Source organism: Grammomys surdaster, unplaced genomic scaffold, assembly GCF_004785775.1.
Source record: "Grammomys surdaster isolate TR1022 unplaced genomic scaffold, NIH_TR_1.0 130, whole genome shotgun sequence".
NCBI classification, from domain to species: Eukaryota; Metazoa; Chordata; class Mammalia; order Rodentia; family Muridae; genus Grammomys; species Grammomys surdaster.
The window spans coordinates 8247088-8273073 of record NW_021604588.1 but is presented as its reverse complement, the minus strand read 5'-3'; the positions used below and the strand labels follow the sequence as shown (position 1 = coordinate 8273073).

Here is a 25986-nt window from a genome sequence, read left to right as displayed (position 1 = left end):
GGGAGGGAGGGAGGGAGGGAGACAAATTTACCAATCCATTAGTCTAGCAGATAAAATGCTTTGTTCTGTATCTGACGGCACAGAAGAAACCACAACTCTAACATTACACTTGCTGTTTACAAACCTGGCATAGATTAACATATGAAATATTAAATAGAATAATATAGAATAATATGCTTCACTGATATCATAGAAATTCAGTTGATTCTCTCCCCTCTGTTATTTCTTATATTTCAATGTCTGAATCATTTGCAAACATTTCTTCACTAATCCTTTAGGCATGTTTCTGGCTGTCACTATGATCCTGACCTACTTCACAATGAGGAAGTAAAAACTCTAGAGGCAGCCCAGGGATTAAAGGTAAAGCTACTCCTCTTGCACCTTAATCCAGTGTTCTTTCCAAAACCTATTTGACAACCACTTCCTCTAAGCACCCCATTAAGACACAGAGAACCAAAAGAACATTTATGTAACCCCCACCCCCCATTTATGAAGTGGGTAGCACTCTTCATAAATATGATTGGATGCATTGTGTTTGTTTTGTTGATAAGTGTAAATATGTATATATACATATATAATGCATACAGGATATAAGTGCATGTGTTTACACATTATACATACACTGTCAATACAAATAAAGTGTGTTGAATCTTATCTACATGAAGTGCTTCCTACTTAATATATAAAGAATATTACATGTGCATTTATGCACACATAATAGATACAATATGTGTATGTATGTTTATATACAGTAAACAGTAAAAATTTGATCCAGAGTCCACAAAAGATATGAAGGGGGTCAGTGTCCAGCAATGTTCAAGTCAAGTGCATGTAAAACCTTGTCTTGGATGACAGGTGTAGTTTAAATTCTCCTGATTCAACTGTAGTTGATCCATCCTCCCTACATTATCTTGCCTCCTCTCAAGTCGGTCTTTGGACACACCGTGCATCCACTCCTCTGTTGAGGAACCTTCAGCTATCTGATGATCTCCAGTATTCACGCAGTGTGGTGATCACTCACTCACGGAGACAAAAAAACTAGCCCTGGGAGGCAGAAAGAGCCCTGTAAATGCCAAGGTTAAATGCAGGAGCCACAGCTAACTGCTCAACAACTAGGAATAAAGTACCACATTGATTCTAAGCTTCAGTTTATTTACTTGAGTATTAAAACGCATGAATGAACAAAATGAGTGAGCAATTGACAGTACACTTCGAATTTGAAAGACAGAAAATGCCCCAGATAGACATCATCATATAAAATAATCCAAAGCAAAATATTTGAGATCCATTTCTACATGAAGACATGGAACACTCCAAAGGATATTCATATACATATATATGCATGTATATGTATATATGTATATTCAGTAATATATATTTCATATATTAGATAATTAGATAAGTAACAAACTTACTGTACATTTTCTCATTTGTGTAATTGTGTGTGTGTATACACATACACACACACACACACACATATATATACATATATATATTATATAAATGTTGGTTATACACAGACAGTCAATTCCCACCAGTGGTTTTATCTGAAGATTGAATTGAGACTGGGAAGACGATGGACAGACAGGGACTGGGACTATTGTTTCTGTTTACTTTTTTTGTGGTTTGAAATTTTTGAACAAAAATATTTTCATGTGTGACTTGTATTGTTTTTCAAGATTTATTTTATTTGTAATTAGTGTGTATCTGTGTCCATATGTGTGTATACTCATGTCTGTTCATGTGCTGAGGCCAGAGGCTTCCAAATTGTAAAATACCTAATGTGGGTACTGGAAGCAAAACTGGGGTCCTCTTCAACAGTAGTATAATCTCTTAACCAAAGAGCCATCTCTCCAGTCCCTTGCATTATGTTAATCAAGAATTAACATGAAGATGTGTCATTCATCATATAAATGAATATATATACTTGCTTGCTTGCTTGCTTCTCATGAAGAGGTGAGAAAAGAAATTTATGTCACACACAAAATCCAGCCCCAACTGGACACTGTTTTCTTCCTTCCTGATCTCCTCATCACATGACTAACCAACCACACTATGTGATGGAATGAGAAAGAGGTTTCTTCTTCTTCTTCTTCTCCTCCTCCTCCTCCTTTGGTCTTATTTTGGTTTTAACCAATTTTATATAACAGTGGTTATTGTGGCATACTGGAGAAGGCTATGATTAGTGAGTTATGTACTAACTGGAATGCACTTTATCAAAACACACAATTGTAGATAAACAAAATGTCAAGCCAAGCCTGTGGACAGGCAATAATCCCACAGTACTCCCCCTGTGAATAAATATCTGGTGCCAGAGATACCCAGAATGATAGCAAAAAAAAAAAGATGCTTGCCCATAAGGAATAAAGATCTAAATAATGAAATGATGTGTGCTGCTGGTAACCTTATGACTGGTGTTTCTAAAACGGTCACCAAGAAATGCCGAGATGGAGAACAAGCTGGCACAGGTTTCAGTAGCACCAGCCCCCTCCTATTGCTTCTCCACACTGTTGTGTGGTATGACCACAGTCTATGCCTCTTCAAAACCCTTGAAAGCATTCTCACTACTTTTTTGATAGAACTCTTAAAGAAAGATTGTGATAAGGAGAAATAGCATCAGTTTCTAACCAGCTTGACAGAAATATTAACCTTTCTTAGATCTCAGTAAGGGTGAATGGAGTCATCAGCGACACAATGTCACAATGTCCACATCGTGGACACAATGAGCTAGATTTGGGGGTCAACTTAGATGCCCATACGTGAAAGAGAAAGGTTTGTCTCTGATTGCCTCCTGACCTCTCATTTTGCCTCTCATTTTCCACGCCCAAGCTATAGGAAACACTCCTCTTTCCCAAGGTAAGTCATGGAAGCCAAACTCTTTCCAAAAAAACCAGCCATAAAACTTAAAAATAGTATTCAACCTTTATCCCACATGTCTAAGTTTTGATTAGAGGGAAATGTCTGATCTTATCTTCTTTGAAAGAAGGTCAGAAGACCCCCATCTCAGAAAGGTTCCAATCCTAGGGAAGGAATGGAGCATAGAGAGTCCAAAAAGACTCAAAATAGACAGGCACTGCTGGGCCTTCCCTCCTCCGTCTATCGATCCGAAATCTTATTCTTTTGTGTAATCACATTTGCACATGGCTGCCTATTCTTCATCAAATTTGTGAAAATGGAGAGTTTACATTCATTCCCTGGATCCCTGATCTCAGAACAATCATGTCACACAAAACTGGATCAAATAAACGTATAGACCTTTTCTTCTAATTGCCTCTTGTTACAGGAATATTAACCATGATCCCTGAGAAAGGACATGAAAGAAACAATCCGTTTTTCTAATCATAACTTAGGTATGCCTTCTGTTTTTTAATTTGAAAAACGAATGAATACGACAAACGTTTGGCCACTTTCACAAAAGCAAACTGCAATGGGTTACCATGGTAACACAAAAACCAACAAAAGAATTATGATTATAAATGAGTATGTCTTTGTTTAAAAAAAAGTATTCTTCAAGGCTGTTACCATATTTGCAAATCACCATACTGTGTTTGTCTTATGAGAAATCATTTTTCAAACTTGTCCGTAATTGACCATGGTTGTTTGAAACTGGAAGAGCCTTGGCCTATTTCAACACGGGGCTTGCTCTTCTTGCTCAATGCTATTCCTGTCAAATGCATGCTTTTGATTGCATAAAATTCCATTTTATTTTTTTCCCATCATGTGAAATGTTTTCTTGATAGAATAATGTTACAAGATACTTAGCTACTGTTCACTGCTAAACATTTAAATTATTCAGTGTTTTTTCTATTACTGCTAATGTTGCCACAAACTGCTTTATGGTTGCATGATATTTACCTGTACTCAAGAGTTTCTAGACCACATGCCTCATTTCCTCTTCCTCTCCACCCCACCTTTCTCCCTTTCATTTATCTAACTGGACATAGCTTTCTCCTGTATCTTCCTTGTCTTTATAATAGAGTATTTTACTAGATTTCTCATCCAATGGTGCCCTCTTCTGAGAGACTAGCAAAGTTCAAGTATTTAACACTTAAGGGTGGGAGAACTCCTCAATCCTCCCTACCCAGTCCTCCCTTCTATACTCACTGTTTGTCTTATAGGACTCTACATTTTCCTTCTTTAACCCTTCACTTCCAATTTGCTCTGCTTCTCAATTCGTTGGTCCTCCTCTAGACTTAGACTCTGCATAAATATCACTCATCCCCTGAAATCTCTTTCCCTTTTATATCATAGCAATTCTTCCTAAGTGTCTAAAAGTTACTGAAAGTCTTTTTTAGTGGTCTGTGCTCTAAACAGCTGTTTTTGTAGCTTCATAATATACAGTGAACTTAATTAGGCTAGAGGTTGTTCAGGTAACCCCTAGTGTCTCCTTAGCCTCAGTCTTCTCCTTTATGTATTTGATTTCTTCATTTTTCTCTATAGCCTTACAACTAGCATTGGGGAGAGACAGCAGATAAAACTGTCAACTGTGATTATTTTACCCACAGTTTCTCTATAGTTTGGATGTTCCCTATATTCGAGGTATATAGTAGGATCTTTGTTTTTGGTTGATTGTGGTTGGATTTTTGTTTGTTGAGAAATTATGTTTTTGCTTTAATAATCTCAAGTCATTTCATGAAGAGAGCCTTGCAAGGCAGGACTGCCTTTCCCTCACTAACACAATGCATTCATTAGTAGATTTCAAATAAATGTTAGCCCCTGCTAGAAACTTCTGGAAATTGTATTAGGCCATAAAGAAAGGAATATGTACTTCTCAAAAGGGTAAAACTTAAAAAGGCAACAAGCTTTTGATTGTGTCTCATAATGGGCTCCAAGCATCCTCCAAAAAAGATAACTTACACCCAGAGAAAATTACATTTATTAAGGCAGGATTAGGATTGAATTCAAGGAGAACCCAGACTGGGGTGGTCTGGAAGTGTGCCCTGGAGTTTTAGAAAACAGCAGCAGCTCACACAGCTACAACATTTGAAGAAACTATAAATGATGTCATGTTTTAGAATCTGTGGTTGCTGCTGGCAGAAGTTGAACTGTCTTGTAAGAAAGGTATTGTGTGCAACCACGGTCTCTGAGTGGTTTGGAGAAAGAGATTCCTGGAAACAGAGAATAACAGTATTTCAAGGTCATTTGTAAAATGAGAGGTGTCTACAGCCCAGTTCGGATAGATGGGGAACTGAGACCTGGTTAACAATGGGTTCTTAACTCAGCCTTAGGTGGCCCAAGCCAATACTACTTCTTTTTTATTTTTTTCCCTTGAAAAAACTAAGCATAAACTTGCTATCTAAAGATGTTAGCCATAAGAGAAGCCAATTCTAGTAACGACTGTAAGTTACTGTCTAGATTAAGGTGTTACCCCAAGCTTTTGTTAACTCATGGTATTGACTGGTAATCCAGGAAACAAAACTCAAAACAATGAAATATCATTTTACAATTTTATTATACAAAAAACCCTCTGAGACAGTCATACAGTGGGAACATGTAGAACCCTTTGTGGTTGGAGGCAGTGTGGATATAAACATTCTGGGGAATTGACTTGTCACTATGTAGCAAATTTGAAAATATATTTATCTCGAAACTTTGTCCTTTCACAGCTAGTTGTGTACTACCAGAGAACTTTGGACAGGTGCACAAGGAAACAAGATAAAGAATGTTTATGGCAGTGTATGTACGAGAAAATGAAATTGTCCAACCATCCAATGAAAAATAGCTAAATAAATTATAATATGTCTATACAAAAGAGTTTCACACATTGGAAATAAATTAAATAATTCACAAATTTTATAAGCATGGCACTGGGTGTTATGGTGCACCAGGAATGCCAAAGCAGAAGGATGCAGAATTCAAGGCCAGTTTGAGCTACACGTAAGTTTGAGGACATCCTGAGCTGCACTGTGAGACTACCTCAAAAAGATAAAAAGAAGAGAGGAAAGAAAGAGAGAGAGAGAGAGAGAGAGAGAGAGAGAGAGAGAGAGAGAGAGATAGAAGGGGGAACTGTGGAGCTTACAGAGAGAATTGAGGAGAATTAAATTGAACAAAAATACACATATTGTGATATATTTTTATGTTACTAGATGTTTTGATTTGTATATATGTAGCAAAAATACAACAAAATATGAAGTAGACTGGTTGCTTTGGATCACCAACACAAGGAATACAGTCAGAGAGTAGAGCAAAGAAGGCTTTGGCTGGGGAGTAAGTACATGATTGTGAATAATATTATACCTTTAGTATAACACAACTACTATGTAATATATTTATAAACACTGAAAATAAAGTTAAATCTCTACCTTTGCAATGTGTATAAAGCTGCATCAAGTGATAGCAAACAGAATTTGGCATCAAGACAGACAGCTTCTTACAAAGAGCAACAATAGAATCTTGTCCAGATGAAGAGGCCAAATCGGAAGAAATTGATTATTTCTCAGAATCACAATTTATATGTTTCTATTTGTATATAAGTAGAATTTATTTTTATATATATATATACATACATAAAAATTTTTCCATTTATATATAAATATATTTCCATGTATATATAAATAGAAAACTGGCTGAAAATCATTGAAATCTAGCTATGACTAGCTAACATATATTAGACCAGCATCTCCACCAAAGACAAATATATATATATATATGCTCTAAGTATCAGGAAATACAATGGCAGCAGGGGCAAACTCTAAGAAGGAAAATTCCCTAAGGATGGGTCAGATATTGTCTCACTGTTTGAGACAAATGTCAGCCAGAGAGCAGCAACCAGTGAGAGGCTGTGTTGTGCCAGGAAATCTTTGTGAACCCCAAAAGACCACCAAGGAGCCAATTCCAATGCAATCGCATTAGGGTCTCTTTATTAAAGCTCGAGCTTGGGCTCCCCTTAACCCTAACACAGCAGGAAGGTGTAGCTCTGAGCCTAGTTTTAGGCAAGCATTTATAGAGGCAAGAAGGAGATATCTAGCCTGGCCATTATGGAGGCCATTATGGCTTTTATCATAGTTGGCTGGTTCTGGGAGCCAAATCATAAACTTAACTTCTGCTTTCCTTCTCATTGGTGGTTGTTAGGAAGTGAAGTGTCAGGGGTGGGCTTGTAACCTGTGTGTGCAGACTTCTTAGGGAATAACCTAGAAACTGGTGCTAGATGCAGGTTTTGTTGGGGAGGTACATGGTGTTAAAAACAGGTCTTGTTGGAGATAGCCTGGAAACTGGTGCTAGGTACCAGCCTGTTAGTTAACTTGAGTTCAGTCTTAAGACAAGTTCTCTAAGATGGAGTCTGAACCCAAAAGATTTGGTCTCTCATCTGGACTTCTGGAAATTCTAAGAGCCATGAAGAAAAGAATAACTCAAAAGAGTAAAACCAAAAGAAATAAAGGCAGCAGGCTTTTGATTGTGTCTCATAATGGGTTTCAAGCACCCTCCAAGAAAGATAACTTATGCCCTTTGCAGTAAAATGGACTAAAACTAAAATAAGTGGAATGCTTAAGACATGAGCTGTGGAGGTGGGAGGAAGTATTTTTTATGGTCAAAAGAAAACAGAGATTAACAAACAATTTTGCAACTGAAATTATAGAAGCCAGAAAGGAATTAAATACTATTCTGAATGCTGCCTTTAAAACTGTAGTGCCAATCTAAAGTGCTATACGAGATTAAATAGACTTCAAAAGCAACAGGAAAATAGTTCATATTTAAAAAAAAAACTAAAAAAAAGTCACCAGTAGAGCCCCACAAATGAAACAGATGCTGGGATGAAATGTAAAGTGCTACGGTGTGAATAGAAAAATATTGATATGAACATTGATTTGATTGAACATTGATTGTATAAGACTAAAACATCTGGCACAGTGTTAAACATAATAATAACTAAACACATGATGATAGTGCTTAAAATGGTGCAAAGGTAGAAAACACTGAGAGTTAGAAACACTTATTGACTTTAAAAAACAAACATATCTTACACATTAAAAAGGAAAAGGATGTATATGTTAGTCCTTAAGAACATATTTTAAAGTGTGGTAGGAAACAAACTAATTATATAATAAACAAGGAATTAAAAAAATGTTACTAATCCCATTTGGCATAAAAGTGCAAAGTAGAACGTAATACAAATGTAATATAAATAGTAAGGCAAAATGCAACATATTCACATATCCATTAAAGAAAAATACGACATTGCATTTTTCAAAAAGCTGTGGAACTCATTGTTAATGGATAAATCTAAAAAATGTCAAAGTTTTATATGGAAATTGAGTCTAGGAAGATGTTAAGATATGGTAGCCTATGAGAATGAGTAGGTTATTCTATGGACTTTGTGTAGTTTCTGTTAAGTATAAGTAATCCTACTTAGGTAAAACTACTATTCCCACAGTGTCTGTTGAGAAGACCTGGATATTATAATAAAAATACAGCCTAGCTCTTCCACAGACTCTCATTAAATTAATTACCTTAATTGATGCTTACATAACACACCCATCACCACCACACCTGCTACTTCTGAGTTGGAGGAAGTGTTAAGAACACATCTCAAGATCTTAGATGCCAGAATTCAGAGCCCTCTTGTATGAATTTCAACATTTTACTTAACTCATCTATACTTGGGTTTTATCACTCAAAAACTGCAGCTAACAAGACTTACCCTTTAACAGGATTGTAAGAACAATCAAGCAAGTTGTTGTAGGCAAAATTTAGACATTCTGTGATACACTGAAAATACTTCATAAAGGATGGGTATTCACGAACTTCTGCCTCCACTGGTAAAACTACCTCCCTTCTTTGCTCCCAGATTCTACCACCTGTTCTGAGCATAACTTCTACTCTGTTTTATCAATACAACATCACAAAAATTCTGTTTTTCAGAAATTTCATTAAGGTCTAATCTTCAAGTACGCAAGGTCTTCTTAAATATTATACCAATTACACAAACAAAAAAGTAAACCATACATAAATGGTATTCTATCAAAAGTAAAATGTTGATACTTCAAAGAACCAATGAAGTGAAGAGATGACCCCTTGGAATTAAAGATGGATGAGCATCATGCATTTTAAGGGATTCATCTAGGATTCAGAAGCAAGGCTCAAGAGTCAATATTAACACTAAATAGGCATACATTGGAGTAGACTTTTTTTCCAAAACGATATAAAAGTAACCAAGTTCATTTAAATATTGTCAAAATCATTGTCCATAAGGAAAAGGTAAGTCAAACCACAATGAGATTTCACTTCATATCCACTAGAATGGTTATAAATGAAAAAGATGCAAAATGAAAAAGATGCACAGTGAATAACAGGTATTAGGAAGAATATAAAAATAATTAGAACCCTCACACATTGCTGACAAGGATATGAACTGGTGAAGCTTTTCTGGAAACATCCTAGAAGTTTCTCAAGTGCCATCCATAGAGTTACCACATGAACCAGCAATTATGCTCCAAAATATCTATTCAGAGAAATAAAAATATGTAAGCATAAAAATTTCACATAAATACATATAGCAGCATTATTCACTATAGGCAAACTATAGAAACTACCCAAAGTCTACCAATTATTGAATAAATAAATAGAATCCATTTGTTGAATATTATAATAAAGAGTATCAGTTATTGAATAAATATAGTACCCATACAAAAAAATACTACTCAATAAGAAAAACACTAGTGAAGACTTAACATATGCTACAACATAGATGAACCTTGAAAATGTTGTAGTGAAAAGATCCAGGAACCAAAAGGCATGAATTGTATGAGTCAATTACATGAAATGTTCAAAGTAGACTAATCTAGTCAGGTGCAATGGTACCCACTTTGAATCCCAGTACTAGGGGGTCAGGCACAGTGGGTCTCTATGAGTTCAGGGCTAACCTTGTCAAATAAAGTCCAGTCCAGCCAGGGCTACACAATAACATCTTGTCTCAAAAAGAAGAGGCAAATTTATAGAACTGGAAAGTAAATTAGTAGTGCCTAGGGCTAGGGGCAGAAATGAGAACTGACTCGTAGACACAGAAGCTCTTTGTTAGGGTATGAAATGATTCTAAAACTGGTTGTTGTGATGATTCTGCAACCGTAAATTTAGCAAAACTACTGAGTTTGACTTAACACTGGTAAAATAGATGATATTTAAATTGTATCTCAATAAAACTGCTTTCTAAGCCTGGCCTCAGGATGCTTCCCGGACTCCGGGCTATCACAGACCCACAACTTCTGCAGGTCTCCCATGCCACTCTGCTGAAGTGTCAAAAAGGAAGTAACCAGCTTGCTCAGTTCACTCTGCTGATCCTGAAGCTCCCAAGGGATTATTTCTTTCAAGTGCTGCCCCAGAAAATGTAGGGCATACCGGAAGTGACGGGTCTACAGGCATCAAGCAGCAAGCTCGGATGAGCTAGCTCATCTGCGGAAGAACTAGTTTGATTTGTGGTTCATTCGAGCTCTAAAGTAATTTAATGAGAGAGCCTGTCTTCCCGGTGCATAGCTCCATTGCTCCTCGCAAGGGCAGCAGGGTTTGAATACGTCTGCTAAATAAATAACAGGTAGTCAGAAACAAAGGAGAAAGAAAAGATGGCTGATAGGCATATTCTCCTCACAGGAGTTCTCAGTGAAGGGGATGTGGACTCTTCCAAGAACGCTTTAAGTGTCAGTCCAGGCCATGTGACCATGTGGATCTGTGAAAGGGGCCTTCCAGTCCACACAATAAGCAGAGTACTTTCCAATCCATGGCCTCCTCAGTACCTTTGCGTTTGGAGCATTGACTGATAACAGCAAGATTTCTGATCCCAGCCCTAGTCTTAGTCACATGCATCACACACACACACACACACACACACACACACACACACATACACACACACATCCCTGTATCCCTGTGTGGCCTGTGAACACTTGATTGGCTGATCTGTTTGAGTATGCACAGCAGTAGAGAGCTCCCCTCTTACAGGACACCTCTCTGTATTTGTACAGCATTGTGAGCTAGAATATTCTTCCTTAGAGCAAAGTAAACTCAGTTGCTCAGGAGTATTCATATCTGTGGTCCTAAGTAGACTTTTACGTTAACTAAAACTGCCTCGTGTGAGCTTATCCATCAGTCAGCCTTCTTGACTGGGGAACTTCCTCTTGGCTAAACACAACCTTCCTTGGGAGCTCCTAATATAAAGATAGGTTGTAAGACACTTACTTCTCTCCTGGCTATCCTTAAACTCCCTAGTAACAGGGAGTACATTTCCACTTCTATAGAGGTAGGTGGTAGAGCCTATAGACACAGGCTAGTAAAATGAATTAATGTATGGGAAAGTATATTTACAGTTCAGAACACTTCGTAACTATAAAACACCTTTAAAATATATCCATTTCCTGCTAGACAACTTAACTAAAAGCATTAGAAAGATACAACTCAGAATGTGGTCTAAGGGCACATCTGGAGTCACAGGGAACCTTGTTAGAAATAATCTGGACCCACCTCATAAGCGTTAAAAATCCTCATGTGTCTTACAAGATCTGCAAGTGCTTCCTGTGTGCAGTAGACTTGGAGGAATGCCTTAGTCTCAAAAATGCAAACGCTCTCACTCACCAATTCCTACCTCAAATATCCAGAGAAAATAATTAGCTAAGTGTGGAAGGGATGAATAAAATGTGCACAGTGCTTTTCTAACAGCAGAAACTTGAAACAATTAAAGGTCTACTAATTAAAAATTGCCCAGGGGCCCACTGATCCACTCTGGGTACACACGTGCTCTCCCAGAGAGCTTGTCTGTACAAGCCACACCTAACTACCATTTGCCAGCCAAGACTAGCTCTGTAAAGCAAGCCTGCCAGCTGGCACTAATCCCGAGAAGATGCCGGTGTTTTGGCTTTGAATAAAGGTATCAGTTTAGCTTGACACAAAGTGCCATTAGTGTCCGCACCTGAGAAGCACACCATCTGCTCATCCTCTCCAAAGGCTTCAGTCCATTAAAACCTGTGCTAGCCATATGTAGCAGATGAGCAGCTTGACCTTCATGTAGGCCTCAGACAACTGGATCTGAGGCTATCCCAAGAACTGTTGCCTGTACGTGGGATGTGTTCTTCTAGCTGGGCTGCTTTGTCTGGCCTCAATGGGAGAGGATACCCCTAGACTCAAAGACTTGATGTGCCAAAGTGGAGGATATCCAGAGGGCACCCCACCCTCTCAGAGGAGAAGGGAAAGGGGGAGGGGAGAAACTTGTGGGAGGAGTGACTTGGAGAGGGGCAGTGAGCAGATTGTAAAGTGAATAAGTATAAATGAATAAGTAAATAAATAAAATAAATAAATAAATCTGTGCTAGCATATCTAGTTGTTTCTCCTTAGCAACGGGCTTCTGCAATATTATTATCAAGGCCTTACCTTCACTGTTTTGACTACATCCAAAATACACAGAGTCTTTCAGTTTTCTGAGTTAGCATTCACACACACACACACACACACACACACACACACAAGGTCTATCTTGTTCTACCTGTTACAGGTCAAGAAGGGCAGTGGAGGGAAAGATCTTAGAAGTCACAGTAGGTCCATGCAAGCCAGCAAACATATGAGCAGAGAAATCAATTGAGACATGAACCTATGCCAGGAAGTGTGTCAGCACAGAGTGTTAAAACCCAGAAGTCATGAAGCCTAAGAGGGCCAGATCAGGACTAGAACAAGATTCTGTGAAGTCAGGGACACAGTATGCTCCTCCAGGCCCACATGAGAAAGAATGCCTACCACACAAAACCAAGTAACTGAACAACTAACACCACCAGCCAAATGGAATCCATGCAACCATTTAAAATGCCCTTGTATAAACTTACTGGTAGGGTGAAAATTTTAAGTTGGGAATTAGACTTGGAGTGTGATTGCATTTTTGCTTTGATTTTGCAGTGAAAGTGGATCTATGAAGACTCATTCAACAAAGTATTTACCACACACAAGCAGAAAAACCTAAGTCCAGATCCCCAACACCTACATAAAAGCCAGCCTTGGTGGTATGCATCTGGAACGAAGCACCAGGGACATGAGGAGAGGAGGATCCTTGGGGCTCATTGTATAGAATGTCTTGATGCGTTGGTGAGCTCCAGGGCTAGTGAGAGACCCTGTCTCAAAGAATAAGGTAAACAGTAATTGAAGAAAACACTTCACATCAAACTCTGGCCCCCACCTCTGTGCATAAGTGTGTGCATGGGCACATATACACATAGGATAATAAGTGGAACAAGTTGCCAACTGTCAGTGCTGGTTGTTGTAGGTATCTCTGGATGGTAATGGTAGAGGTGGTTTTAATTTCTTTTTATTTATCTACTTTTTTCAATTTGTTAACGCACATCTTCTACACTGATGATAAACATAATTATTTAGGCCACCTGAATGCTGAGTGTTCAGTGTTCCCGACCTTAGGAAGTGGATCTCTTGCATAACTTCAATACTAATAAAGTCCTTAGAGGTTCTGCTGGCTGAGTGCTCAAGCCTGAGGGAGGGCTCCTCCCACTTCTCACAGCCTCATCTCTTAAAAACTCCCATCTCTCCGCACACAACCCTCAGGGGAAACTCTTCTGTCAAAGGGACAGTGCTAAGAAGCACAACTAAAGGTAAGGATGACAGCTGGGGAAGAAGTAGAGGAGGAAGTTCTTAGAACTCTAGAGAACACAACCAGCTTTGGCTCCCACCCCTGGGACTGCTTTGTTGAATAACTTGGCTCGCTCAAATGGATTCCTTTTGAATATTAAGCCAAGACTTGTAAACAAGTTTACAATGAAGGTCATATGACCAGACAAATTTCTCTTAAGGGGAGGAAGAGTGAAGATTTGATTAGTGAGGCATTTTATTCAATTAGCTCTGCTTATTAAATTACCACCCATCATGTGGAAAGTCAGTTACCTGACCAGACTGCAGGATTCTCTTACCTTTGTCCATGTTCAGCAGTAATGACTGACCAACTCATTGACAGGAGATGATGGCAAAGAAGGTTGCGGTGATTGGGGCAGGGGTCAGTGGACTGATCTCTCTGAAGTGCTGCGTGGATGAGGGTCTGGAGCCCACCTGCTTCGAAAGGACTGAAGATATCGGAGGACTGTGGAGATTCAAAGTAAGTAAGACTTATCTTATCTCAGAAGAAGTCACGCTGGAAACACAAGCAGGCTGATCGGCCTTATTGAAAGATGTCTTAAGCAGCTCTGATCCAATTTTATTTTTATTTATTTATGCAGCTAACCAGGAAATGAACTCAGGCTGGCATCTCTCCCAGGTCAAAACTGTGCCTATCCATGTGATCAATTCAGGGATATAAGGAACCTTCTCTTTAAAATCCAGCTAATGCAAAATAGCCTGTGATTTTGTCATTTTCTGATATACTAATTAGAGATTAGAGAGCACTTTATAAAACAGAAGTAAATATTCATGACATCACCTCTAATCATTGAGCAAAGGGCTTTCTTCAGAGGATGGACCCTTATCACTAATGACTTTATTTTTCTCTGAAAAATAAGCCGTGTTTGTGTACTGAGCTTTCCTGGTTATATTGTAGTATAACTGTTATGAACCTCTTTATTGGATATTTTCTATGAAATAAAGTCATTCTATTCACTAGCTGTCACTCAAACTTTTATCAACAGATTCACAGACAACTAGAAAGACTTGTGGTCTGTGAATGAAAATATTTGCATTCCCTCCTGAGAGTGGAAGCCCATGCCTAGAGCTCCTCCACTAGAGAGGGTGAGGCAGGGGAATTGGAAATGTGAAGTCAGCTTGGGCTACATAACAAAACTCTGTCTCAAAAAGAAAACATATTCATTAGTTTTTCAATATATATATATATATTGCTTGGCAAATGAAAATGTATTGATCCGATTGTGTAAACACAGAGTCCATGATGGAGAAATTGACCTTTATATGATATGAGTAGCTTCATAGAAAGAAATCACATTAATAATAATCACTGGCTGCCGGAATTACAGCTTTTCCCAAGAAAGTAATATAATAGGTGGTCTTTCCTGTCTTTTTTGATAATTTTTTATCTTCACTGTTGGCTCATACACAGGATTTTCTTTTGTGTCTAAATAGGTTTAAATGTAACAAATTTAGCTTTTATTTATTGTGTGTACATGCATGATTGTGTCTGTGCATGTGTGTGTGTGTGTGTGTGTGTGTGTGTGTGTGTGTGTGTGTGAGAGAGAGAGAGAGAGAGAGAGAGAGAGAGAGAGAGAGAGAGAGGAACTTGGGTACTTCAGTGCCACAACATTCATGTGAAGGTCAGAGGAACAACTTTCTAGAATTGGTTCTTTCTCTCCTTCCACCTTTATGTGGGCTATAAGGGTTGAATTCACATCATTGGGTTTGTGCTTTAAGAGTGTTACCCAATGAGTCATTTCAACGACCTATAACAGATTTAATGTGTAACACTTAATAAAGCAAAAAGCGTTCCTTATTTGTTATTAATTTGTTAGCCAAAGAGGTAAAAGTTACTTTGAATGGTCTATCAACAATATGATTTGATGCATTTCAGGAAGGTGGTTCTACCCCACGACATTTTCATGACCCTATTTCAGTGTGTCACCTTTCAGAATCAGAGAAAGTTTCTTATGTCTTTTTGGAAAAATAGATTAAAATAGGAATTAATTAAATCCTTACTGGATAAAGTTAAATATATAGTTTCCTAGTACTTATAACAAATGTCACATGCCAACCCTCTCTCAAGAGTACATCCAATAACGAAAGATAAATAATTTTCTCCTTTCAAAGCCATCCTTCCTGCAGAGAGAAACTCTAGAAAAATTGTATGGGCTGCCACTGGGAACCCATAAGTATCTTGGACACCAGGAAACTGGACTTCCAAGAGAAGATTCTGGAAAGGATGCTTTGGGCTTCCATGCTCACCCCCCAGGATACTGCTCCTCAGTTACACTGTCCAGAACTGGCTCTAAGAGGAATTATTAACTGAGTCCCACATTGACATAGAGTGCTTTGAGATCAGATGTAGAGCTGACAACTTAAAAATAAAAGCAGGGAGAAAAAATGTGAATCATGTCCCTTGCCTGGCTTAGAAGGCACTGAATTCTTCCAGAAGGGTCTCCAGCGCCCCCTGGTGTCATCTTCTGGATACAGGCAAGGCTAAATATTTTTAGCACTTCTTCCAGCAAAGAAGCGCTTTGTGCACATTATTTTTCTTCAAGTCTTTAGGAGTAGATCTTACAGTTTTCCTCACTGATGGCTAAACAGGAAGCTAAATTTTGTAATAAACAGATTGCCCAGAAGGAACACAGTTGAAAGAACAAAAATAAAAGTCTGTGTGATTCCTTAGGTCCACACTTACTGAAAAATTGCGAGAAAAAAAAAAGATCTTCCTGCAGTCATTAATTTATTCTGCTTCTGATACCCTATCATGAGGAAATTACTAACATATACCATTTTCTGATGGGAATTTTTATATATAGATCTCTCCTAGCATGTAATGTATGTAATGTCGCATGATCTTTCCTTCATGTAATGGTCTATATATTTCTTTCCATCCTAGTCTCTTTTGTCTACAATAGGCCTGGAATATTACCATCTCCTAACACGTGACTCTCGTGCAATCTAATATTCCAAATTGATAGATTCCTTTAAACGTATCTATTGCAAGATCAGAGAGACGTCAGACACTGCAGTAGGCGTTAAACAACAAAGCGGACATAGTCACTTCTTCAACAAATCTGTACTCAGTGATCTGAGTCTCCCCACTATGATTTATGAACTTCACCTGGATACCACACCCCCACTAAAGCCATTGAATGCTACCTCTTCAGCATTTACAAGACAAAAACTGTTTGCATAGTTATTTTCATGTAGATTACCTAATTTTTGTGTTCACAATAGCCTTTTTATATTTGAGATAGCCTCCTACATTATTAATAAATAATAATTTAATTATTAATTATTATAATTTATAATATTATATAATAATAATAATTAAGCTCACTTTAACTATAAAGCGGAAGATAGACATCTTACCCTTTGTGACTGACTGGTAAGGTCAGCGACAGCAGACGTAAGCAGGCTCACCGGCACATCACACTCCTCTTGAATTGGAAGTATTCTCCATGCTGATGAGTCATCTTGAGTTTGGAATCAAATAAAATCCTGGGGTCTTTCTCATTTGAGCAACTGACAGCCCAAGCCATTATTTTCCTGTCCTTGTGAAATGAGTTTCTAACCCTGTTTTTAAAAAGTTCATATCTATAAATATTAAACATTATTTTGTTTGTCTTGCCTTGGACAAGAAATTTTACTTGAAATTTCAACCAACTGCCATCTTTACTACACCACTCTCATTTGGGTATACACAGATATGATCACCTGTATTTATCTTTGTCAAAGTTATTGACTGAAATATTGATCACAAGGCCAGGCATGATAAGCCACATCTGTACTTCCTACACTTAGGAGGCTAAGGCTCCTGAGGATATCCAGTTCAAAGCCACCCTGAGTTATATCAAAGGGCTGAGTCCAGCCAAGGGTACAAAGTGATTCCCTGTCTCAAAAGAAACAAACAGAATATTGATCGTAAAAAGATAAAAACATAAAGTGGGCACCTGGAGTATCTCCCAAATGAGGTTTGCAATTTGGTGCATCTCCTCGCTGACCCAAGCAAATCTCTCTCCATCTACCGATGTGTCCACTGCAGCCTTCTTTCTGTCTTAGGCATCTTCCCATTTAACAGCCCATTCTGTTCACATAGAACACAACTTATCAGACTCATCCGCGTCCCTTCTGGAAGAGATCACAGACAGCCTAACCCTTGTTCAACTTGAAACTCTCTTAAATAAACTTATCACAGCTTAATGCAATGTAGCAAGCATTTGCATCCTAATGACTATTTATAGAATCATGTTTAACATATGTGTACCTCTCCAGGCAATCAAATATGTAGCACTAGTAGGCCTAGTCATTAACTGTCTGAAATATACTTTGACTCTCCGTAGCAGTTTTGAAGAAGTGTTGTCTGCATATATGGACCAGAAGAAAGCTACAGAATACAGTGAGGGGGAAATATGAAACAGAAACAAACAAACAACATGTGTTTTTAAGCCCAGGCCTGGTGGTGAAAGCCTGTAATCCCAGCTACCGCAGAGACTGGCTGATGTGAGGTCTGCCTGGGCAGCCTAGTGAGAGCTTGTTTCAAAATAAACTCTTAAAACCAGACTAGGAATATACTAGTATATATTCCTGGTAAAGCACATGTATGTGCTTAGAGGTATAAGTATGTGCTTAGAGGTATAAATACCTGAGCTTAATCCCCAGTTCCTCAAAGAAGACAATACCAAAAATATAATGTTATAATGCATAAAATACAATGACATTTAGAGTATGCTATCAGAAAGTCCAATTTTTGTTATCCATTATGCTACTTGTTGTCTATTCAATACAATCAAGCTCTATTTGAAAAGACAGAGGAAGGCTAGTGATTGACACCTCTCTTTCTTTTATTCTTTCAACAAACATACTCACTGAGTGCCTGATGCATTCTAGACCTAGCAAAGAGGAAAGTCTCCCTCCCTCCTCCTTCACTTTTACAGCTCCGAGACCCAGATGCATTTTTAATTCAATACAGTAATAAACTCTGCAAAGACAGAAGCTATTCTTGTATTGTTTACTTCCTGTCCGCAACCCCCAGCTCCAATCCGGCCAAGATAAGCATTTGATAAGCACCTGTTTGTTGAGTCAGTATTAATTATAGTCCCTTCACAACTATGAAAATTGTGCCAATTTTATCTAAATTTACCCAAACGCATAGACTTCTACTTCAACCAACTAAACACATGAAGAAACACTTATAAAGAATTTGGTGCCAGGGAGTGGGGGTGAGGGCGCAGGGATGGGGAAATGGGCAGGGAGGGTGGGGCTAGCAGAGGAGTCACGGGGCTTTAGACATTAGAGATAAGCATTCTACTGCTCCCAACCAGACACTGCTTTTGTCAAAAAATAAAAAAATAAATAAAAAATAATAATAATAAAACTGCTTCTACCAATCAAGTCTACAGAAAGTATATTGCTTTCTCCTCAGAAAAAGACTGTGCTACCATTGCTGTTTGGTAATCTATATAAGTGAACCTTCCAAAGACCATTTCAGCCTGGCCTTAAAATCTGTGTTAGGACCTAGAAATCAGAATGAGGTCTTCCCATCCTCGAACCCGCCTTTAAAATGTGCCAGACAGAGATTCCGATCGCAGTTCTATGCGATGTGCTGATTCTTGGGAAAGTCCTAATGTTTTGGCTACTGTGCAACAAACACTCTTAGTTCAGACGAGTGATGTGTTTCTGCCTTGGCAAGGTCCACTCTTGTGGTCTGATAACAATAGTGAGAGAGGCAAACATTGACTGAGCGCAGATTTGGAGGCAGGCATTGGGCACTTTATCTAATATCTGTAAACCTCGAAACTGTTTAATGTTTGCATTGTTGACCAATCCTACTTTACATGGAAACGTGAAGAAACTGGATTGTGTAACTTGTCTGTCTTTGCAGGAGTATTACAAGAGGCAGGGGGATCAGCCTCTTCAGCGTCTTCACAGGACCCTTACTGTTTACTCTGCACTACTCAAAATTATATAGTCTTGAGAGGTGTGGGAGGAGCGGAGGAGAAACACGTTTCTTTGCTTAATGAAATATTTCCTATTTTAAGACTGTGGTGGCTAAGAAACCCCAAGTATTCAGTCTTGCCAAGGACATTGTGTTCAATGACCAAACAACCAGGAAAAAAAAGTTTATATAACGTAATGAGAGTCGTGTTATGCAATCTGAAGCTGGGTTTGAAACTAAGGTTCAAATCACTGCATTCCTTTGTGTAAGTTGAAAAATACTTCATTCTACTCTAATGCATTTTTTAATTCTCTATGTACAGGTAGTTCACAACTAGACCACTATAAACCCTCTCCATCTGGAGGCCAGCAGACTCTAAAAACTTCCAATGCTGCTCTGGATATCTTTGCCCACACCACCTGCAACTGGGACAGGGTTATTATCCAAGTTAAGACTCTAGTCCAGAAAAAATAAACACACAGCTCATGGGGAAAGTCTTCTTATAGGCACAAGAGAAGAGAAAAATGAACAATGAATAAAGGGGGAAAGAAGAAAGAAGAAGAAGGGGTAAAGGAGGAGAATATTTATAAACAAATCTATGTTTAGCAAGAATTCTGAATATTTCTCTTGAACAACCTGCCCTGACAGTGAGTATACACTGAAGACAACCCTGATACTAAGACCCAGTGAGGCCCCGTATGCCAAGAACTTTCTACTCAGTGAACAACAGGTCACATGAGCACGCTCTTCTGTTAACTCACCCAGATCAAGTACAACCTCTCTTGCAGAACATCCATGTGTAATAGCGAGAACTGTACCAGTTCCTTTTTTATCAGCAGAGCAACTGATACCATAATTAACCTTCAATGCCACAGTGAGCTCTGGTAGTATCAAAGTTGAGGATTAATGGCTGGCATCTTCAGAACAATGGCTCACATCCCTGTCTCACAAGTGAGAGGCACAGACTGGTCCAGACTTTTCTCTTTAAAGAGAAAGAGATGTGTTGATGCCCACATCTAACTTGGAAGACTAAGCTCATCTTCTTCTAGTCCTGGTTACCTCTTTCATCTTTCATTTTCTGTTGTTTTATTTCTTTATGCATACATTTTTTGAGATGGAGTCTTGATATCTACCTGTGGCTGGCTTAATGTTCATTGTGTAGTTCAGGCAGCAACCCCAGGGTGACATATCCATCTCAGATGACCACTTTTAATGATGCCAAAAACTAAGAAACTGAAAATCTTGGAAGGCAAGGAGTAATTTTCTATTAACAAAAGTTACAAAAGCCAGGCGGTGGTGGCGCACGCCTTTAATCCCAGCACTTGGGAGGCAGAGGCAGGTGGATTTCTGAGTTCGAGCCCAGCCTGGTCTACAGAGTGAGTTCCAGGACAGCCAGGGCTACACAGAGAAACCCTGTCTCGAAAAACCAAAAAAAAAAAAAAAAAAGTTACAAAAAAAATTACAAGAAAGAAACATGCATGCTTGATTTAAATTTCTGGTTGGATTGCAAGTGAATGTTTCATTTTTGTTTTTGAACTTCTCTGCATAAGAGATTATGGTGCCGTACAAGCAAGACTAAATAATCTCTTTTAGTTAAGGAGTTTCTACAAACATTACCATCTTTACAGCCACCCAAACACATAGTCAAGTAGCAATTACTATTTTTCTAGATTAATAGCTTAGTCTTTGTAAACACAGAAGCACCTACCTAAGAGTTCTTGGGTACCAATATTTAAATTTTCTAATAAAAGCCTCTCTGGTCACAAATTGATTTATAAGCTCTGATTTTCAATCTTGGCTATTTACTTAAATTTACATGAAGGATACTGTACAGAGCATGACTTTAGAAGAAAATATTAATTCAATCATAACGTGCTATATGGGATTTTTACCGAGGCACAATTGTGAACATTAAAAACCAGGTTTAAGGATCAGTTGATGTTTTAGTTTGTTTCCTGTTTCTGTGATAAAACACTGACCAAAACCAGCTCGGGGAGGAAAACGTTGATTTCTACCTATAGGTTACTGTCCATCATCAAGGGAAGTCAGGCAGAAGCACAAGGCAGGATCCTAGAGTCAGAAACTAAAGCAGAGACTATAGAGAAACTCTGTTTACTGGCTTGCTCAACTTGCTCTTATACAGCTCAGGCCCACCTGCCCAGGTATGACATCATCCACAGTGGGGTCTCTCCCCCCCCCCACCACAGCTCACAGCCAAAAACTAGGCAGAGCCAGGGGAACCCCGAAGAAGAAGAGGGAGGCTTATAGGAGCCAGAGGGGTCGAGAAGACCAGAACACAACTACAGCACCAACTAAGCAATAGGGGCTCACAGAGACTGAAGCAGTAGACGTGGGCTCGGTATGGGTCTGGGGTAGGTCCTCTGCATGTACCTTATGGTTGCGTAGCTTAGTTCCAAAAATCATTTGTCTCTCCCTCAAACCCCACTAGCGCCGATAGCACATCCACTGAGCAGCACTAGTTGGCAATGAACAGGTTCTTGACCCAGAACAACAGGCTACAAGGCTACACATGCTTCCCCTCAGCACGCAGGTGCTTAAGTCAGGATACAGCAGGGAAAGCGATTCACCGCACTGAAGACTTAAGATTCCGGAAGAAGACTTTTTCCCCCCAGAAGAAGACTCTTGATACAAGTAAGACTTGTGTTGAATCATTACCGCTGTTTTTCTTTTTCTTGCCACTCTAGGAAAACGTGGAAGATGGCCGAGCTAGCATCTACCACTCTGTCATCACCAACACTAGCAAAGAAATGTCCTGCTTTAGTGACTTCCCAATGCCGGAGGATTTCCCCAACTTCCTGCACAACTCTAAACTCCTGGAATATTTCAGGATCTTTGCCAAGAAATTTGATCTCCTAAAATATATTCAGTTTCAGGTACTGTACATGGTGGGAAGTGGATTTTGTGTTTCATAGTGGGAAGTGATTTCTCTGCCTCCGCTCAGTTCACGTTCTAATAGAACAGGGACTCTGGCAATAAATTAAACTATCTCACTTTGGTGGGTTTGTTGAAAGCCAAAAGCATAGTATTACACCCAAAAAGTACTCATGACTCCTGATACTTTTGATGTTACATATAAACAAGAGTGAAAAGTCATCCATTACAATTGAAAGTTTAAATGATGATAATGCTAAAACTATATTTTAACCACTGCTAGCACTGGTATCTCTAAGTCTCCTATCTCTTGAAAGAATAATATGAAAGTGTGTCAAACTGTATTTTTTTTAAAGTTCTTCATAGAAATGGGTTAAACATACTTTCTATTTTCCATTGATCTCAGGTACAAGTGGTAACTATTTTTCCCAACTTTTTTTCTCCATGTTATCTACACCGACAGAAAATCAGATCATTTTGAATTATGCTTGGAATTACCATTTCCTGTAGTTTCTACAAACAGGAACAACAGCATAGAAACACATGTTATCATTAGCATGCTGCATTGTTAAATTTAAAATTGTTCTGAATAAGTACCTTAATGGGGATTATTTTTAATACATTGCAAGTTTTTAGCAATTTAATTTTATAAGTACCGGATTGTTTTATATTAATTTATAACAGCTGATTCTCATGGAATCTATATATGTAAATAGCATTGAAATGTTCAGTCTTACTTCCTACGGTTCCCGTCCAATTCCTGATAGATCCATTCTATGACTGACAGTCTTCTAAGGATATCCTGTGTTTGCCTGCCAAAGAATACGAAGAGTCCACTTGACAAAGTTTGCCTTTAGAGACAGGCTGTGAACTTAAGAAAACCAAATGGGTTACACATTACAGTCACCACATCCCTACTTGCAAGGCCCTGCCAGAGTAACTAACGATGCCTTCTCTGTGTTTGTTCAAGACAACCGTCATCAGTGTGAAAAAACGCCCAGATTTCGCATCTTCTGGGCAATGGGAAGTTTATACTCAGAGCAATGGCAAGGAGCAGCGTGCTGTCTTTGACGCTGTTATGGTTTGCAGTGGCCATCACATCCAGCCTCACCTGCCACTCAAGTCGTTTCCAGGTGAGGCTTCAGGGCTTCTCAGCCTGTAGCAGTAGGCTTCCAGGAGCCTCGCATGCATGCTTTAATGGACAGACAGGATTTGCTGCTATGAATGGGAATAAAAGTAAGATTGGGATTCAGCTGGGGAGCTGAAAAATGCCAACCACCGTCTTTGTTTCTGTTGATTTTTCTGAGTCTGACGAAGTTAGCTCAGCTAACTTCCTCCAGCATCGTTTGTTTTTCCTAGAAATGCTAAGAATTCTTACTAAACTTCATTGTCTATGAGAGGCCCTTTTAACCATTTGCCTACCCGATTGCTCTGTCCTGACAAACCCATGTAAATTTGCTCCGTCCATGGAGCCTTTTCTACCTGTCAACGGTTACTAGAAAGAAGTCCTAGGAATATACACTGAGGTAGGGCAGAGATGAAGGGAGGAATGAAGGAGTAGATCCCTGAAGCCAGCTGTCCTGATGTCCCAGCCCTCCTTCAGAGAGAACTTCCTTCCCAGAGTCCTCTGGGTAAATATCTGACACAGTGGCTCAGAACCAGGCTCCATATGAGAATCACCCACACTAAAATCAAAGAACTCTTTAGTAAAACTATATATTCCTGGGAAGTATAGAAGTGGCTAGTTGGAAGGACATGCAGTTAACAGTCAAATGCTTACTGAGTTGCTCAAGGAACGCCTTCTGTAGGCCTTGATTTAGAGTCTTTTCATTTTGATTTGCCTTTGCAAAATGATAAATACTATTCTAATTATTGCACAATTACAATAGCATTATTTCAAAATAGCTTTAAATGTATCTACTGTGTGAAACTAGAGTGTCATTAGACTGTCGAAAATAGAATAGCTAGAGAGACATTAAGCTGTGCTCTGTACAGCAAAGCCATTTGTTTGAATACACATACTCCAGCCTCTCACATGGACCTTTTGTTTCTTATGGAATTTATACTTAGAGTTTAGTAATTGACTACTATAACTTCTGTAAGAGAGGAAGTAAGAAATCAGAAAAAGAAAGCTAACCATGGAGTTTCATTAAAATTAACTTGTCATAATTGTTTACTTGGAAGCTCACAGTTTCCCTCTTCTTCCTCCTGAAGGTATCGAGAGGTTCCAAGGCCAGTATTTCCATAGCCGCCAATACAAGCACCCAGTTGGGTTTGAGGGGAAACGCGTCCTGGTGGTTGGAATAGGAAACTCAGCCGCAGATATTGCCTCTGAACTGAGTAAGACGGCCGCACAGGTTCGATGCTTTGCTCATCTTGTACGGTGTGGAAGGGGTGGGAAGGTATGCCTGGAGCAACCAGATGTATACCAAAAGTCCATTACTAGGTAGGTGGCTGCCAGTTGTAATAACATAGGAAATCTGGAAGCCAAGAAGCCAGAATCTAACTCCCACCCCTGCCACTAACCAGCCATGCATCCTAGAACTTGCTGTTCCACATCTCTCAGCTGTGGTGCCTTCACTTTTGTTTTTAATGGAAAGTTTCAACTAGATATTCCTGGTACAGAAGGCGTAGATCTGTTTTTTTGTTTTTGTTTTTGTTTTTTTCTTTTCTCCATTAACTAATTTATGTATTTACTTTACATCTTGATCGCTGCCCCTTTCCCCCATCCCCACCTCACACAGTTCCCACCCATCACCTTCTCCTCTAAGAGGGTGGAGATTCCCCCCACCCACCCCCTGGCCATCCCCGAACCCTGGCAATCAAATGTCTGCAGGGCTAGGCACATCTTCTCCCACTGAGGCCAGACCAGGCAACCTAGTTAGGAAACAGGCAACAGCTTTTTGGACAGCCCCCACTCCAGTTGTTGGGAAACCCACACGAAGACTGAGCTGCACATCTGCTACATGTGTTCAGGGAGTATTAGGTCCAGCCATGTGTATGTTCTTTGGTTGGTGGTCCAGACTCTGAGATCCCTCAATGGTCCAGGCTAGCTGGTCTTCCTGTAGAAGGCCTAGTTTTTACCCAAGGGACCTAGTGAGAAAGTAGGCTGTTAATTTTCCTTTGTTTGTTTGAGTCAGGGTTTCTCTATGCAGCCCTGGCTGTCCTGGACCTTGCTCTGTAGACCAGGCTAGCCTCAAACTTAAAGATTTGCCTGCCTCTGAGTGCTGGAATTAAAAGCATATACCAACATGCATGGCCTCATCTGTTAATATTTTAAATACTGACTTTAGAAATTTAGTGCAAGGGCCAGGAGATAGCTCAGTTACAAAGGTGCTCGTAGCACAACCATGAGAACCTGAACTTGATCCCTAGAACCTGCATTTTTTAAAAACCATGCATGGTAGCACACAGAGTTGGGGAGGTAGACACAGGTAGATACCACAGGCTTGTTAGCCAGGGGCCTATCTATTTGGCAAGCTCCTGTCCAATGAGATACCTTGTCTCAGATAGATAGATAGATAGATAGATAGATAGATAGATAGATAGATAGATAGATA

General features: G+C 39.1%; 1 protein-coding gene across 4 annotated transcripts in view; it reads left to right on the top strand.

Moving 5' to 3' along the window:
- Nucleotides 1–13454: 13454 nt before the first annotated feature.
- Fmo2 (flavin containing monooxygenase 2) overlaps nt 13455–25986 on the top strand; it is a 25869-nt gene continuing 13337 nt past the window's right edge. For 3 of the 4 annotated variants that reach the window (XR_003710191.1, XM_028758862.1, XM_028758879.1), the window contains exons 1-5: nt 13455–13571; nt 13931–14068; nt 22240–22428; nt 23397–23559; nt 24641–24783. Coding sequence is in view for 3 of the 4 variants with exons in the window: in XM_028758862.1 (XP_028614695.1) it covers nt 13934–14068; nt 22240–22428; nt 23397–23559; nt 24641–24783 (630 nt within the window). In the remaining variant the exon portion in view is untranslated. Of the gene's footprint in view, nt 13572–13878; nt 14069–22239; nt 22429–23396; nt 23560–24640; nt 24784–25986 lie in introns of those variants that run through there. The other variant, XM_028758871.1, reaches the window with a different exon arrangement.